Source organism: Lissotriton vulgaris, chromosome 6 (assembly GCF_964263255.1).
Source record: "Lissotriton vulgaris chromosome 6, aLisVul1.2, whole genome shotgun sequence".
In the NCBI taxonomy this organism is placed as follows: Eukaryota; Metazoa; Chordata; class Amphibia; order Caudata; family Salamandridae; genus Lissotriton; species Lissotriton vulgaris.
The window spans coordinates 1,055,952,374-1,055,969,946 of NC_141694.1; the positions used below are offsets into that span (position 1 = coordinate 1,055,952,374).

Sequence of the window (17,573 nt, forward strand, 5' to 3'; positions counted from 1 at the left end):
TATTCTTTCACCCTTCTTTGTCTCTTTAGCGGTCTTTATTTGCTCTTTATTTCTTCATTTTCCTTTAATCCAGTCTTTACACTCATTTTTGTTGTGTTTGCCAGTGTTTTCTTCACTTTTTGGGCAAATTTCCTTTTTCTTCGCGCTGTGCCTGGCCTCAAAATGGCCGTCGCGCTCGTTCTTGGCTCCTATTGGCTTAAAAGCCTGACTCTAAGATGGCCGTCGTCTTCTTGCGGGACTTCGCAGCCAATCGCAATGCAGCCTGACTTCAAGATGGCCCCCGCGCTGATTCTTCGTTCCTATTGGCCCTCGCGCCTGGCCCCAATATGGCCGCCGAGACTCTCGCGAGAGCTTGCACTGGCTTTTTAATTCTTCGAAGCTCGCGATCTTTGTCTGGCGCTTACCGGCTTCGTTGCTTCTTCATTCGCGGCGGTCGGGTGGGCTCCCACGTCGCTGCTTACTTCTCGATGGCGCTTCACTCTTCCCTCTTCCTCTTGACCACGACGCGATCCAGGGTGGGCTCCTGGTTTTCAAATCGCGATTCCTGCACACTGGAGTCGGATCCCGCACTCCTCGCCAGATGTTATGTCCTGCTGGTGGGGCAGTCGGCACACCAAACAGGACAACAGGTTAGTGTGGAAACACTTCTTTATTTCTTATCTGGTAGCATGTCACAGCACGTCCGTCCTCTGGTCAGTCCTGGCTTCTCTGTCCCCTTCCTGTCCCTAACTGGATGTGGTGTCCGGTGACCTGGTCACCTCCCTCATGACCCACAGGGTCCTAGTGTCCTCCTGTTCTATTGTCCTATCTGTCGGGTCACGACATCATTGTAGTGCAGAAACACCTGGAGTGGTGAAGACTTGGACAACACAAACCCACCATGTGCAGCGAGTTATCCTTAAGTTAGTAGAAAGAAGGAAAGCCATAACTCACCTGTTCACAGCCTTCTGAGTTTAAGTCACGCACCATTAGAAGAGGTCAAGCTGAAAGGGGAGACAGTCTTTGGACATAACTTGGCGCAAGCCTGGGACTTGAATGGCTGGATGGTGAGCCTGTCCTCCATAGGTGCTCACCTTATCTGGGGAGGATGGTATGTGGAGATGGGAGACAAACAACCCTCTTAATGAATAATGAATGACTGCCTTGGCCAGTGTTGGGAGCATAATTGGTAACTGAATGTAAATGATCTGTTTGTAATCTGCACTGTTAACATGACCTTGCCATGTCTCATTATAATCATTTAACAATGAGATATTTGTTCTGCCATTGTTAAGTTTTACCCTTCTTTCACTGTGTTCGATGTGAGGGACAACTTTTTATGCTGTTATACTAGGATGATTAATAATATACAAATTGTCTTGAAAGATAATAACAATGCTCTACGACCTATATAGAGCCGCAAATGGTCTTTGGTTGAAACTGCAAACATTTGAGAAGAATGTTGTCTAGATAATGCTTCATTAACAAATGGCTTTTGTATTTCCCCTAAAATGGGGCTAAGGAAATGTGTCTAAAACACTTACTTTTGCTATGGAGGGACATGAACAATGAACATGGCTTTACTTGTATGGCTGAGGGACAATGTCAATGCTGGGTATGTTGTAGTAGTGACATTTTTGGGTTTGCCTGTTCCTCATTTACTTTTAACTATTAAATTAGATTGTACTCGCAAGAGGTGATTAGTCATTACTGTTTCGCTTCTGTTCTTTTGGATCGTAGAGCGATTATAATCTGTTGTAGGTATGTTTCTTATATCTTTCTTAGCTGCCGTGTTTAGGCATTTTTTTGCTATTATTTAGATTAATGCGTTGTTTTTTTTGTGTGTGAGCTCTGTTTAGCAGTACATTTTATGAACTTGTTACAATAAACTTAAACTAAACTAACATCTCTTTAGGTCTTACTGCTGGGAACATGCTCCAACTCAAAAAATCCCTCCAACGAAGGGTAAAGCTAAATGTCCAGTTTGCTTGGAAAGTATCATACCGAAGCCTAACTTCTCTGTGCTTAAAAGTCCCTGCTGTAAACAAACATGGTTCCACAGACTGTGTCTGCAAGTACGTATATTTTGTCTCTTGTTTTCCCTTTCTATCCTTGCATTAGCACCATGTACATTGTTTTTTTCTACTACACGTAACAAGTTAGTCATAATAGTAAAACATATATTCACATGTTCTTTTGGAGCAATAGCAATTGAATTTTAGATGCACATTTTCTCTTCTGTCTTTCTTTTCTCCATATCTTCCTCATTCACGAGTATGTTCATTTCCAGTGTATGAGCCAATGGAGTGGCTTTAAATCCGTCTTCAAAGCTGAGAAAGAGATACAGTATGACCAATTGGGCTACAGGATGTCATTCATTCTCTAGGAGTGTTCCTTCCCAGATACCACAAAATTGTATTATTCTGTTCAAACTGATTACAGGGCACCGTTTTTGTGTGGGTAATGCCAAATTTAATGTAATTACGATGGTGCTTCCATGCCCCGAACATAACTCAGTCCTTTGACCTACCCATGCTAGTGATGGAAAGCCTGTGGTGCATAGTGGAGGTCTAACAACAAATTATATTTGCATGGAGGCGAGTGATCTACCACTCTGCAATGATAAGGGCCCTGGTTGAAGGGAAGAGACATTCAACTTGCACGTATGATTGCGTGGGGATCTTTTGTCACCTGGACACAAGGCAGAAAGATAGTTTTGAGAATAGTGATTAGGCCCTGGAAGTTGCGTATGCAAAGAGAGCCTATCTTGTCATGTTGAGAGTGTAGCATATGGCTGCTCAGCCGGCTGAGTCTTCTTTGTCTTGGCTATTAGGAATAATTTGTAAGGTGGAATTCATTAAACGCAGTAGGACCTCCTGGCTGTGAAGGTTCATGACTGCAGAAGGAAGTCAACTCAGTGGTGGCTATTCATTTGAGCAGGGAGGAGAGGTGGGCAGGGCACACACTCGCACATACACACTCACACCAATGCATTCACGCACGCACACAAACACCCATTCACAACACTCACTCACAAATACACATACATTCATGCGTAAACACATGCTCCGAACATCATAAAAACACAAAACTTACCAGCTGTGTCTCTGGAGTATGGAGGGAAGCCTCGGAGATTTCAGGAGGATTGGGACTGCCACCTCCTCTCACTGGTTGACCTTAGGCCCGCCAATGAGATTGGGATGAGAAAGGTGGGATAGGGCCACTCTGTGGTGACATTTCAGTGATGGACACTCTGCCTTGGATACTTCAGGGCTTAACACTGAAGCGCACAGGTCCAAGGCTATCAGTGACTTTCCCTCTCTTCATGAGGGGGTTGTCTTCCAAACGCTTTGCCAGGCAGAAGAGGTCACACACATAGGAGCAGTGACATCTTCATTCCGGCAAAGTTTAGATCCGGCAGCTGAGCGCCTGCGCATTTAGCACATGTACAGCTCCTGGCTGCCTGACCCGAACATAAAGAGTGTCTGTCAGCCTGATCTTTGAACGGCCTGACATATGCTCTCAATGTCTTCAAAAAAGGGGGAGTTGGGGGTATGGCCCCTCCGCCTGTAAGGATGGGCCGCAAATAACTGCAACAACAAAAAATCGGCATGGTTTGGGAAATAAGTGTGTTTTTAGTTTTTGGTGGAAAGAAACGTGGGAGGGGATTATGCTAAGTCAGTGGGATTAGTTTTCAAAGAATGTCTCCCACAATGAGTGTTTGTTTGTTTACGCATCTGATGGTGCATGATGAGATTACACTGTTCACTTTAGAGCCAAGTTGTAGAGAGGAGTCAGTTTTGAGTTCAAGACTTATAACAACTGAAACAGCGGAAGGGTAGGGACCAAAGTCAGACAGCCACAATAATGGGTTCAGTGGATCAGCAACACCCCCAAAAATCAAGATCTTTGCTTTCACTGCATTAAAGCCAGTAGTTGCACATTCATCTTGTGATCTCCAGGTGACAGTCTTCGAGTACGGAATCTCCAGGAGACCTTCCAGAAATTCAAAAGATGAGGTGGGTGTCATAAGAGTAAATCGGTTTGCCATAAGATCTAACCAAGAAAAAAAGGGCTGAACCCTATGGCACACCACAAGAGATCAAAGTAGATAGAGGAGTGAAAGACTGTAGAGTCACTTTTTGAGACCCGCTAGAAAGAAAAGAACAAATGGATTACGTACTGGGCCTCCTATACCAGATGCCTGGTGTTCCTAGAGCAAAAGAGTATAATTGAAAATGTCAACTAGTACTGAACGCTCCAATAAAATCAAGTTGTTGACACTGCTGACTTCGGTCACAAGATGTAGGTGATCCAGATCAGCCTTATGGCAAGCACTGTGTCAATCTTGGGACAAAAGCCCATCTATGTATTATCAAGAATGTTAGATTAAAGGAATATACAACGTTTTTGGGGTACGTTATTTTAGGAGTTTGGGTACTGCAGGAAGAAGAGTGATCAGACAGTAACTAGTTTCACAAGTCAGGTCCAAGTTAGGATGAATGGGAATTACAATACCTTGCTCAAAGGCCATAGCAAATTAGCTTGTTTTTAAAGAGGAGTTCAGTATGTCAAAAAGATGGAAGACAAGAAAACCTTCCATTAGGAGAGGGTAAAAATCTGGTATGAGGTCAATAGGGAATCCTGCTTTGCATTGTTAAGGAGAGAGTCTAAGATGTCCTAAGTAAGAAGGGAGAAGTGTGACCAAAGGGTAACTGAAGGAGGATAAAAGACATCAAGAGAAAACACGGTTGAGTTGGTGAGCCCAATGGGGATGCATTGTGTTGCTCTGGAGAGTTTAGAAATAAGAAAGGAGCCAAGCCATCACTGAATGATTGTGTGATTTGGGTTGAAAGGGTGAAGAAAGGAGAGTTCATCAACAAGTTTGACATTTCTTTTGATTGATTTTGAGCAGTAGAGATTCTTGCCCTATATATTTTTTTCATAAAAATCTTTTTATTGAATTTAAGACCAAACAACGGCCAACAAGGTCACATTTCAAGGTTTTTCATGTATACAGCAGATCTTACAGGGGGTCCAATGTTACATCATCATCGTGGCAAAGGATAAATAAATCACAGTCATTAGTCTTCAGCCTCAAGTACCTGTCTCCTAGTCTGGGGGGGCTTGCAGATGTGACCTCTATATTCGTTCCAATTGTCCCATATTTCCCCCCATTTGCGGGGGCACCCTCAGGCTACATACACCGTCTTCTCTTGTAACATGCACCAGTCCATATCCCGTTTCCATTCAGAGAGACGTGGTGGCGTGGCTGCCTCCCAGAGTCTTGCAATGTTACGCTTGGCCACCATTTGGCCGAGCATTACCCAGAGCCTGCCTCTAGCTGGTAAGTCAGTTGGCTCCCATATGTTTAGAATGCAGCGCTTCACCCCCGGGCGCAACTCCTTCCCCCAAACAACCCGCATACAGCGCACCACCTTCACCCAGTAGGCCTGCAACACTGGGCACTCCCATAACATATGGAAGAAGGAGCCAGTCATTCCGCACCCCCTTCTGCATTTATCACTCTCGCTTCTGCCCATCCTTTTTAGCCTCGTATTCGATATGTACACTCGATGCAGGATTTTAAGCTGGATGAGCCACAGCCTAGACGAGATGGCCACCTCCTTAGGGGAGGCTAGCGCAAACCTCCACTCTTCCTCATCAATTTCCAGCCCATCAGCCTCCCATCGTCTCTTAAGGTCGTAAAGCAGATCAGGAAGATTATTTATCAACTTCTTGTAAACAAGTGAGATTGCATGTTCCTGGATGTGCCCATCTAACAACCTATCCTCGAGGGGGGATGCCTGTGGGGGGACAGTGCCCTGTGGGATATTTTTCTGCAGTGAGTGACGGACTTGGAGGTATCGAAAGTACTCAGTGTCTACTAGCTCGTGTCTCGTCTGTAGGGAGGGAAATGACTTGACCCCGTTAGAGTCCCATAAATCCCCTATCTGGGAGATACCGATAGGGTCCCAGTTCTGAAACCTTTTCGTACGGCCCAAGAGGCCAAGCCGTTCCGAAACCCAGAGGGGAGTGGCCAGGGTGAGTCTGTTGTCCCAACCCATGTGTCGTTGAAGAATGTGCCACAGCTGCACTGTGTGGAGAGTCGGCCCAGTAAGTGCATGTTTGCCTGGACGGGAGTACAGCGCTGCTTCAAAATTCCCCCCCGGCAGGAGCCACCTATCCATGCCATATCCTGGGTCGTTACCGTCGCAATATGTGCCCTGGTTAATGGCAGATAAATGTGCGGCCCAGTAGAATCTACGTATGTCAGGCAGGGCAATCCCTTCGTCGTACCACCCCAGCGTCAGCTTTTGCAGAGCTATTCTGGGTGAGCCGGATCACAAGAGGTGTCTCTGCGCCGCCTCAAAAGCCTTGAAATATGAGGAGGGAATCAAGTCAGGGTAGTTCGGCAAGGCATAAAGAAAGCGGGGTAGCGCCATTATTTTAAATAGTGCTGCCCGGCCCAACAGGGAGACCGGGAGCTTCTGCCAGGCAGCCGATTCGTGCCGAAGCCTCGTGAGGGGCGGGAGCAATTTTTTATCATACATGGCGGTCTTGTCTTTCGACACAAACATGCCCAGATATGTGAAGCCCTCAGTGACCACCTTTATGGGACAGTCACGTGGAAGTGTGGAGTGGCACCACTAAGGACGTATAACAGGGATTTACTCCAGTTGATGCTGTAGCCAGAGTTTTTGCCAAAGCTTGTAAAAATATCCAAAGCCACAATCAAAGACTTCCGGGGTCTCGAGAGATAGAGAAGGATGTAGTCTGCGTACAGGGAGATCTTGTCCTCCCAGCCCTCAGCCCATCGTAGTCCTTTAAGGGAGACATCCTGCCTGATCCAGGTGGCCAGCGGCTCAAGGGAAAGGGCAAGCAGAAGGGGCGAGAGTGGGCACCCCTGGCGGGTCCCCCTCTTCAGGGTGAAGGCCTCTGAGTCCTTGTTGTTCACTACCACCTGGGCAAGCGGTTTGGAATAAAGGAGCCGCACCCAAGAGATAAAACTTGGGCCAAAGCCCAGTTTGCGAAGGACCGCCATCATGTATGGCCATTTGAGGGTATCGAAGGCCATTGTAGCGTCAAGAGACACCACCACTGCATCTTCACCTATCGTGTGGCTTCTCCCTAGTACCCCATTCAACCGCCGGAGATTAAGTGCCGTGTCACGATGGGGCATAAATCCGAATTGGTCCGGATGCACCAGGGAGTTGAGGACCGGCTGAAGCCTATTAGCAAGGACTTTCGCCAGTATTTTTGGTTCTGCGTTTAGCAGGGAGATAGGCCTGCACGAGGCGCACAGCTCCCTAGGCTTCCCTTCCTTAGGAATTGCTACGATGGTTGCTAGCCTTTGGTCGCGGGGTAGGATCCCTTTGGACTTGCTTTCTCCAAACATATTCTTGAGATAAGAGCTAATGCCATCCGGCTTGAGCTTGTAAAGCTCAATCGGGAGGCCGTTCGGCCCAAGCGCCTTCCCAGGACGGAGATCCCTGATGGCACGTTCAAACTCTGCCGCAGCGAGCGGTGCTTCCAGTACATCGCGTTCCACGTCAGAGAGGGCAGGCATCCTAAGGTCAGCTAGTAGTGCGGCCGGTCAGACCCCCTGCTATAGACAGCCCGATAGTGACGAGCAAATTCTGTGACTATGTCATGTGGTTCTGTCACCACAGAGCCATCCAGTGTGCGGATTTCAGCCACTACCTTGTTTGCCTGTTGTTTTTTGTCCAGCCATGCCAGGAGCTTACCCGCCTTGTCTCCCTAGTCATATATCCTGCCCTCTCTGGAGGCAGCCATCTTCCTCGCTGTTTCCAACACCATCACCTGATATTCCGCTGTCTTGAGGGACAGCTGATGACGCGCCCCGGGCGTGTCCTCAGTACGCGCCACCACCTCCAGCGCCCCCAGGTCTGCCTCGATTGCCACGAGTTGTGCCTCCCTTTCTTTTCGCCGGCCCGCAATCGCCGACAGGGCCTCCCCTCTGAGGACCGTTTTAAAGGCCTCCCACAGTGTAATCGCCAACGCCACTGAACCGTCGTTGCTTTCAAAGTAATTTGTTATTGAAAGGGTCAGCGCCTTGCATAGGTCTTCATTGCGGAGGTACCAGGCATTAATCGGTGCCACGCACCCCTCCCGCCTGTTACCCACAGTTAGGTGGGCCATAACCGGCGAGTGGTCAGAGATACCTCTCGCCAGGTGTGTGGCTGCGCGCACTGTCGTATCTTGGTGTAGAGGAGTAAGGATGTGGTCTAGGCGGGAGAAGGTGTGGTGCAGGCCCGAAAAATAAGTGTATTGTGTGTCGGTGGGGTGTGTCAGACGCCTTATGTCTGTGAGGCCAAACGTCTCTAGGAAATCTCCCAACCATCTCTGTCCCCTAGGAATCTCCCTGGGTGGGTGTCTGTCTAGCGTACCGAAAACTACTGCATTGAAGTCCCCCCCTATGAACAACTGTCCGTCCAGGAGGGATAGGAGGAGTTTACCAAGGTCAGTGTATGCCTGGGACTGGAGACCTGGAGGGACATATGTGGATATTAGAGTCAGACTGCGCCCCTCCCACTTACCCGAGATTGTGGCAAATCGGCCCTGCGGGTCTGTGTCTGTGTGGTCGGGAAGGAAGGGGAAGGTGCGTCGAAGAAGGATGCCCACACCCCGGGACCCAGTGGTGAAACCAGAGTGAGTTACCAAAGCATAGCCATACCTATTCAGAGCGTGACAGGCATTACCCAACAGATGAGTCTCTTGTAATAGCACCTCGTTAGGCTGGTTGTGCTTGATGAACTGAAGCACCATGGTGCATTTAAGTTTATCCCCGAGCCCATTGACATTCTAACTGAGTATCTTGAGGCTGTTGTCCCATTTCTTAGCCATAGCCATCGTTCACAGCCGGCGCGGACCTTTGTACCGCTGCCCACCAGATCTGCTGAGGACCTCTCATTTGTGACCAAACAAACATTCCCCCCCTTCTCTAACTCCCCACACCTTCCCGCCCCGCCCCCTTCCCTCGTCCCCTCTCCCTCCGGCTCCACTCCCCTTTCCCTCCCCCCCACACCTCCTCGCACCCTCATCCCTTCCTAGCCCAACTGGACCCATGGATCCCCTTCAAAACAACCCCCCCTCCCTGCTCCCTGCTCTGTAGGTTCAAAACTACCCACTGCCCCAATTAGCAGAGCGCCTGTCGCCCAACCTGACCCAGGAGTGAAGAACCTCCCCTCCCGGGATACCTCTGTTAGGGAGAACGTGTGCCGGCTCCGACTCCGGCCGCCGTGCCTCTACTGCCCCCAGACTAGAAAGTCCCTTCGGTCATGTAGCACCACTAACCAACAGCGAGGTCCCGTAGTTATTTGGCAAAATAATGACCTTCCCCACATTAATCAAAGGTCGTAAACATCACAGATGCAGTATACGTTACAGTTCAGCAGGGTACGGTCCACAATTAAGGTCCTCAGCGTGCAGCCGCGTCTTGGCCTGAATCCCATCTGGGACTAGCTGATCTGGAGCGCCATGATTGCTGGCTTCGTGTGTCCACTTCCGACTTGTCCGCCGCTGACCCGGGGGATGGGCCCCGAACCTCTCTCAATGTACCCTGGTCCTGCTGCTCCTGGGCCGCCGGCGCCGCCGTGTCAAGCCATTCTTGGACCGCCTCCGGAGTAGTGAAGAAAAGTGACTTGCTTCCCACGATGATCTTTAGCTTGGCCGGGAAAACACATCATGTATTTTATGCCCCGGTCTCGTAGCGCCGCCTTCACCCCCAGGAAGGAGCGACGTTCCTGCTGGACCTGTAGGGTGAAGTCTGGAAAGAAACGGATGGTGGCCCCTTCGTACTGCAGGTCGCCCTTTTGTCTTGCTACTTGGAGGATAGCATCCAGATCTCTATAGTTCAGTATCTTGGCAATGATCGTTTTGGGTGGCGCCCCTGGCTTGGGTTTGGGGACCGGTGCGCAGTGGGCCCGTTCAATCGTGAATGTTTTTGACAAGCTTTTAGGCTTCAAAAGTTGGAGGATCAGATCCTCAAGAAACAGTTCCACACTTGGCACTTCCGTTCCCTCCGGCACACCTACCACTCGGATGTTGCTTCTTCGGGCCCGCCCTTCCTGGTCCTCGAGGCGGAGGGCCATTTGGCGATGCTGGTGCACTAGCTAATTGATCCGACCTTCCAGTCGTTTTTCAGAAGTCTGCAATGCTTTGATGTCCGTCTCATTTGACTTCGATCTATCCGTGGTCTTATTCAGGTCTGTGCGCAGCAGGTTTACCTCGATGGAGATTTTATCCATTTTGGTTTAGAGGTTTGTGCCTAGTGTTTGAATCGCGGCCATTATTGTCGTTAAGGATGGTTCCACTTGGCCTGCCTGGTCCACACCAGCCACTCGAGTCGAGGCCTGGCCCAGCGGCACCGCGTATTTGTCCAGTTTGTTAGTCTGAGTGGACGCACCTCCCTTCGGCCGCATGGTGAACAGGTGGTGTCCCCTCTGCCCAGCCGTCAGGGCCGCTCGAGCGACGAAAGGCACGCGGGGATCCCCGGAGCGTCCGCCCCCCAGCCCGCGCGGCTAGTGTCTTCCTGTGGCTGGGGGAACTCCAACTCGACTATTCGGATCAAAGTGGCAACGGTGAGCTCAGCACCTCCGGCCCCAGCCCACCGATCCCGGCCAGGGGCATCCGCCCCCGGTCCCCACAGGCCCAATCAAGCCTCTAACTTGTTCAGTGCCCACCACTGCGAAGACTGTGCCGCCAGGGGTCCAGCTCCACGCCACTGCGACAACACTTAGATGACGCCAACACTGGCCTGTCCACTGCCTCCAGGCCTCCTCACCTCTATTCTTGCCCTATATTAATATGTACAGGTTGGCCAGAAAGGTTGTTTAAACTTTTTATACTATTTACGGGCACTTTTATAGTGTAGGAGTGGAAATTACTATGTAGTGACCACTATGTAGTGGCCAGTTACTTAGTAACTCAATGTAGTGGTCACTATGTACTGGCCAGCACACCAGAACTAACTCAACAAATTATCTTGATGGGTGAGAGCTTCAGAGAGAAACTGATTTCTTGCATGTGGAGTAAACCCAGTTCTTTCTTTTTTTTTTCCTTGTAAGACAAACAAAAACAAAGTCAGCCATTAACGGTATAGACTAATTGTTGTGCTGCCCTTATTTTGGAGGCGAGTCCATTGTTTTGGTAGGGTGTTATAGTTAGGACCCTCTTTCCACAGGAAAAACGTTTTTTGACTTGCCTATATCTTTGATATTGTTTGATGAATCTTCACAAAATGTTCCCCCAAAAAAGTGCCACAGTGATTTTTGTTGTGCACAGGAAGTTTTGGAGCTATCCGTCAGGCAGGGGCCTAGAAAAAGGGGGTTCAAAAAAGTGTTTTTTCCATGGTAATTTACATAGAGGCTTTAGACCATGACTACAGCGGAACCGCTGTACGGAAGTACACCAAATTTGGCAGAGATTGGTCTTGGTGCAGGAAGAACACTGTTTGTTATTTGGTGTAAATCTGTTCAGTAGTTTTTGACTTATTAAAAGAAATCCAAATTTGTGTATATAGGGACACCGATCCTCTAAGGATCCTATAGTCCCCGTGCTGAAATCTGATTAGCTGCCAACACTTCAACCAAGAAGTGTTGGCAGCCATCTTGGGATTCGGCCTCAGCTGAGTCCCACATAAAACGTTTTAAAAAAAGAAAATGGGTCAGGATATGAATACCTTGACCCCTAAGCTCTGGACATGGGGTCCCAGAATGACACAACGTGGGAAAAAAACTGAGAATAGCAAGGACCCCCTGGGTAGTGACAATCTATAGACTCCTAGGGCAGGGTAGCAACAGATGCAAAAAAATTCCTAGGACGTCTAGGTATGTAAGTGTACAGATAGGTCAGGCCAGTTATCAAGAAGGAGCAGTAGGAAAGGATTGGCAAAGTTATATAAAAAGTATATTTTTATTCAGTATATTTAAAAATCATATTAGAAATGACCAAAAGTCAAAACAATATGATGGGTATTAAAATATCTTTGTCAAAATTACATACAATAATCATAAAGGATTAACATAAAATTCATAATACACAAAATAAAGGAATATATTAACAAAGGCATACAGGTAATCACAACAATAATAAAACAAGCATAAGAACTCGACGCGCGTTTCGGCAGGGGACCGCCTTCTTCAGGAGACACAATTTAATTCCTGAAACACAGTTATAAAAGAATATCTATGTTATCTGAGCATTCATAGAATTTATAACAACAACCTATTCATTTATTATTACTAACATATTTAAAAACATAATTCCTAACTTAAAGACTGACCATGACCATTGTTATGTACACTCAAGGCCTTTGATAAGCCACATAATGTCTGACGATTGTACAGTATCTGACTTAACTAAGACTAACGCACCTTGGTTTATGAGGGCACCCTCTTACAATGAAGAGGAATACACTCAGGTTTCTTTTTGTAGACTGAAGTAGAATCACTTCTAAATTCATAAATTTCAGACTGAGTCTTTGGAGTTGTTAGCACACAATAAGGATATATAGGTATGCCTAGGTTACGGATTGTTTTTAAAAAAAACTGTTTGTAAGAGAAATGGCATAACAGACCTTTAACAACAGTGCTCAATTGACAAGGGTATACTCACAACGGTAGAAATCTATCCATGCAGCAAAAACACCCAAGGGGAATCTTCATACATTAGTGATGCGTTTACGGAATAGTTTTTGATTGAGGGAATCCTATAGATAAAATTAACATTATTAACGGGTAATCATACCAAATTATTCATCTATTTTAAAACACATAGGCTCAACAATTTGCTCTTGACATGTGGATGGCACTGCAGAGGTTATAGTTTTAGAGGATGGAACACGAAATATACATGCTCATACAGGATGTAGCCACTAAATGACTATGTCCTATGATACTGGTCATATCACATGTGTATGGTAGCGTTAAGACCCTCAGGGATCTCTGGTGATTTCTAAAAACTTCCAGATAAGGTCCACTGACTATTAGGCAAATGAGAACGATGGAAGACCGACAAGGAAGGGGGATAGGTGCTGACTATACAACACAATTAACTGATATAGTATACCACAAAATAAAGAATTGATAGTGTCAACCTTGTACCTTATAATTCCACATACGATGTGTGAATGTTGCTGACGGGTTTATTCTTTATATAGGTATATGATGACCATATTGAAGATGTCCCATATCAATGGGTACAGTGAATACACTATGGATAAAAACGAAAACAGAATAGGCTTATTCATCATGGGCTATGACCATTGTCATAGCGTGGGTCTGAAACTTAAATGATTCTTGAAGGAAGGTAAATATAGTAATTACCTTTTTCGAGAGGCTACATTAGCTGGTAGGCTTGACGCTTGAAGCAAGGTCGCTATTGATGGCACCTTATCTCGTGAATTAAAACTAATACAAAGGGCTCTGAAAAGGGAAATCATAATGGCAAATTACTCTTAAATAGTCTCGATGTCGGTTGCATATTGAGACAGTTATATAAATCCGGGCTGTTTAGATATAATAACATGCCCCAAACAGTCCCTAGTTGAGGTTACCTTGGTATTTAAATGAAGTGGCGCCTGTGTTAGACACACATCAGAATGGTGGACTCGGAATAGCGCCTTGTGGTGTTGAATTAAAAGGTACACTCTGAAAAAATAAAGTCAGAGTACTCAGTTAGTTAGGTTTAATTATAATTACAGTGTTGCAAAATTGCAACACAACAAAAACCCTGTAATGATCTAAGCGTGCTCCCAATCTACACCATGGCGAGGTTCTTACCGAAAAAACGAATGGTTACTAGCAGACAGCAAGATCTAGCTGCTCCGTCTTCCGGCGTGTGGGGACTCGTCCTCCTCGAAGATACAAAGTGTCCAACGTTGGAAAACTTCCGTATTTAAAGAGAGTGATTAACGCGGGAAAAGGTCGCGGAGATGATGGTAGTATGATCGAAGTAGGACTACAATCACACAAACCGATCCTGTTTCAAAATGGCGCTCAAAAAGTGCGCAAACAAGGTTAATAGCAGGAGGATCCCCGCGTATTTTGTTGTCAGTATCACGTGTGATGTAACCATCATTGCATATGTTCTAATCCCGTTCTGCTACGGAAATGGAGCGGCTTCAAAAGGATATTAAGATTGAACAGTAACTGTGGCATATGCTGTTCAATAATAACTGTGTCGATAATACGTGTTAGCCCTACACAAGAGTACACGTAAATACATTACTAAAGTAGTAAGATGCACTATATATATTATATTAATTGTAAAAAACAGGGTAATTGAAAATAACAAACATTATCAAAAAATTAAAACTAATATAACCTTAATTCGAGCTACTGGGTATACAATCGGTAAAGCAACTACATAGGTTACCTTTAGTACACCCAGGGCTGATGTTACCTCGATTCGATCTCGAATTAGCTTGGGATTGATTAATGAATCAGGTAATCTAAGTTCATTGAAAACCTATTGGGAATACAGTTGGAATGGCAGCAACATGGGTTATCTTTAGTACTTAAAGAGGATAGTAGCTAAGGTACCTATAGGATGGCGTTCTCCCAGGGAATTTCAGCATTGAGACCTCGTTTGAAAGTTCCCAGGGAGAAAATCCAAAACACTTCCCTCTTTTTCCTGACTTGGTCGCCTCCCTTGCTACTGGGGAGTCTGATTTTTTCCAAAATGCGCCATTTAAAATTGTCTGGAGCATGGTTATTTTCGGTGAAATGTTTCACTAATGGCGCTAGCTGTTTATTGGTCCGAATGGCTGACCTATGTTCTGTCAACCTTGTTTGTACGGACCTAGAGGTCTCGCCCACATAACCAAGCTTGCATGGGCACAGGATAACATATATACAGTTAGCAGTTTTGCAGTTCCACATGTCAGTAGCAGAGGTATGGCAGCCATTGTGTTCAAAAGACTCACCTTCAATGATGTTGCTGCAGGATTTACAGGCTGAGCATTTGACAGTACCTTTAACAGGAAAATTGTTGTTAATAGACCTCTGTACAAATTCTGACTGTGGATTGTTGAATGTAAATCGTGAATGAACAACCAGATCTTTGAGATTTTTATTCCTCCTATGTGCAAAGATGGGTTTCTCTAGTTTACTGCAGGAGGGATTCGAGTTCAGAATATGCCAATTCTTGTTCACAATATGCCTTATTGTATTGTCTAAGGTCGAATGCTTCGTTATGCATACTAGTTGGTCATTAGTTGCTGGCGGTTTCGTCCTAAGCAGGTGATCCCGATCATAAAATCTGGCTCGTTTGTATGAGTCTCGGATCAACCTATGTGGGTAACCTCTGTTGAGGAATTTCTGTCTCATGACTTTAGCCTGGACATCAAAATCTGCCAGATTTGAACAATTTCTTCGGACTCGAAGAAATTGTGAAAAAGGGATGCTCTCCCTTTGGCACCGCGGGTGAAAACTCTTAAAGTGAAGAAGAGTATTCCTCGCTGTAGGTTTGATAAATAAATCTACAATAAGTTTGTTGTCTTGGTTCTTGATAATTATGTCCAAGAATTCGACTTGAACATCGCTATACTGTGCCGTAAATTTCAGATTTGCGTCCGTCAGATTGATCCATTCAAGAAATTCTAAAAGAGAGTCTCTCCCATTGGTCCAGATAAAGAAAATGTCATCGATGTATCTGGACCAATGGGAGATAGACTCGTAGAATGGCGCTATCTCATTGTGTACAAATCTCATTTCAAAGGCCGCCATATAGATATTAGCGATGGAGGGTGCCACAGACGCCCCCATACTGACGCCCTTCGTTTGGCGAAATAGAGAGTTGCCAAATTCAACAATATTTTCAGATAACACAATCTGAAGCAGTTTTAATAAGAAATCCTTAGGACATGCAATGTTAAAAGTGTCAATAAACCAACTAGTGGTTAGTAAGGCTTCCTTCTGCGGGATGTTGCTATATAGGGCTTCAATATCCATTGTGACCAACAGGTCTTTATTGGGATCAAAGGGTAGGTTCTCTATTTTTGATATCATAGACCCTGTATCCCTAATGTAAGAAGGGATACTGGGTATATGAGGTCGTAAATAAAAGTCAATGAATTTAGAGAGTGGTTCTATATTGGTGCCAATTGTCGAAACAATCGGTCTATAAGGAGGGTCAATCAGGTCTTTATGAATCTTAGGCATGCCATATATGCATGCTGTCTTATGTTGATGGCTGTTGAGGTAATCAAATTCTTTTTGATTAATATCTCCAGATGTAAGAGCTGTAAGTGTAAGGCTCAATATTTTCTTAGATGTTGCGGCTAAAGGGTTAGTTCTAACCTCAGAATAAGTGGTAGTGTCTGATAGCATAGTTAACATCTTACGTTCATACTTGTCACTATCAATCAGAACGATACCGCCGCCTTTATCGCAGCTTTTGATTATCAGCTTCTTATCCTTTCTAAGATTCTGAAGAGCTTCTGATTCTTCTTTATTCAGGTTATAGATAGGTTTAGGTATGAATCGAAGGGATCTTTCCAGTTGTTGTAGGACAACCAATTCAAAACTTGCCACCTCTGGCCCCAGCTGGTCTAGCGAAGGGTTGAAGGTGGAAGGTAAGGATAGCTGGCTAGTTCTCTGAGTCACATCTGTAATATCTGGTGCAGAGGAAGAGAAAAACTTTTTTAGTCTAATCTTTCTGAAGAAAGAGATAATGTCTTTCTGTAGTTCAAATACGTTGACATGGGCATGGGGGACATATGATAGACCTTTGGAAAGTAGAGACTCAGTATGAATATCTAAATGTCTGGAGGACAGATTGAAAATGGGGATTATATCCCCTGTCCCCAGTATTGACGATTCCGTGTTTCCCGTATGAATTGGGGTTCCTGTGGTTGATGGGGGTGCTGATGATGTTGTTGTTGGTGATGGGCTTGCTGGAAGTTGCCTCTGGACTGGGTTTGGAAATGGACCCTGGGTCTGCCCCGTCTTGGGCCCCTGTTGGCTAAAAAAGGCTGCTTAGTACGTGGGCCACTATATTGGTTATAGTTATTTTCTGCCTCGTAGTAGTTACTTTGTCCCTCATTTTCTGAGTCTGAGGAGTCAGTGAAATTGTTGACTCTTTGTGGGGTAGGTCTAATCTCGTCAACGTAGTGGTTCTGTTTATAGAAATCTTGCTTCAGATAAGGATATGTTCCTTCCAATGTATAATAGCGTTTATCTTTAGTTAATTTGTCGTTCTTTCGTTTATTGAGATAGGCACTAAATGACTCTAGTTCTTTGTTAGCTTCCTCAATTCTTTTGATTGCATCATCTACATTACCAGAATTCCTAAGTTTGGTCTCCAGCTCTTCAATCTCTTTTTTAATATCTACAGCTAATTCCTTCGCAGTTTCGATTATAAGGATCATAAGATCTCTGGAACACCTGTTGGCTATTAAGCTCCATTTTTCTAGAAATGGCCTATGATGAACAAAGAGGCCAGGGATGTTCCGTACTTTAAGGCCCATAGGGATAATCCCATTCTTCAGATAAGCTAACATAAACTCCCCATGGGCTTCCATACGTGTTAATTTCTTTTTGAGTTCAACAAGTTTGCGACTATCCTCG

The 17,573-nt window shown here is 45.6% G+C and overlaps 1 protein-coding gene across 1 annotated transcript in view; it reads left to right on the plus strand.

Moving 5' to 3' along the window:
- Window positions 1–17,573, plus strand: part of LOC147708404 (E3 ubiquitin-protein ligase PHF7-like) — a 2,104,679-nt gene that overhangs the window by 1,238,072 nt on the left and 849,034 nt on the right. The window contains exon 7 of the mRNA XM_086925340.1: window positions 1,895–2,054. Within this exon, the coding sequence (XP_086781466.1) occupies window positions 1,895–2,054 (160 nt within the window). The remainder of the gene's footprint in view (window positions 1–1,894; window positions 2,055–17,573) is intronic.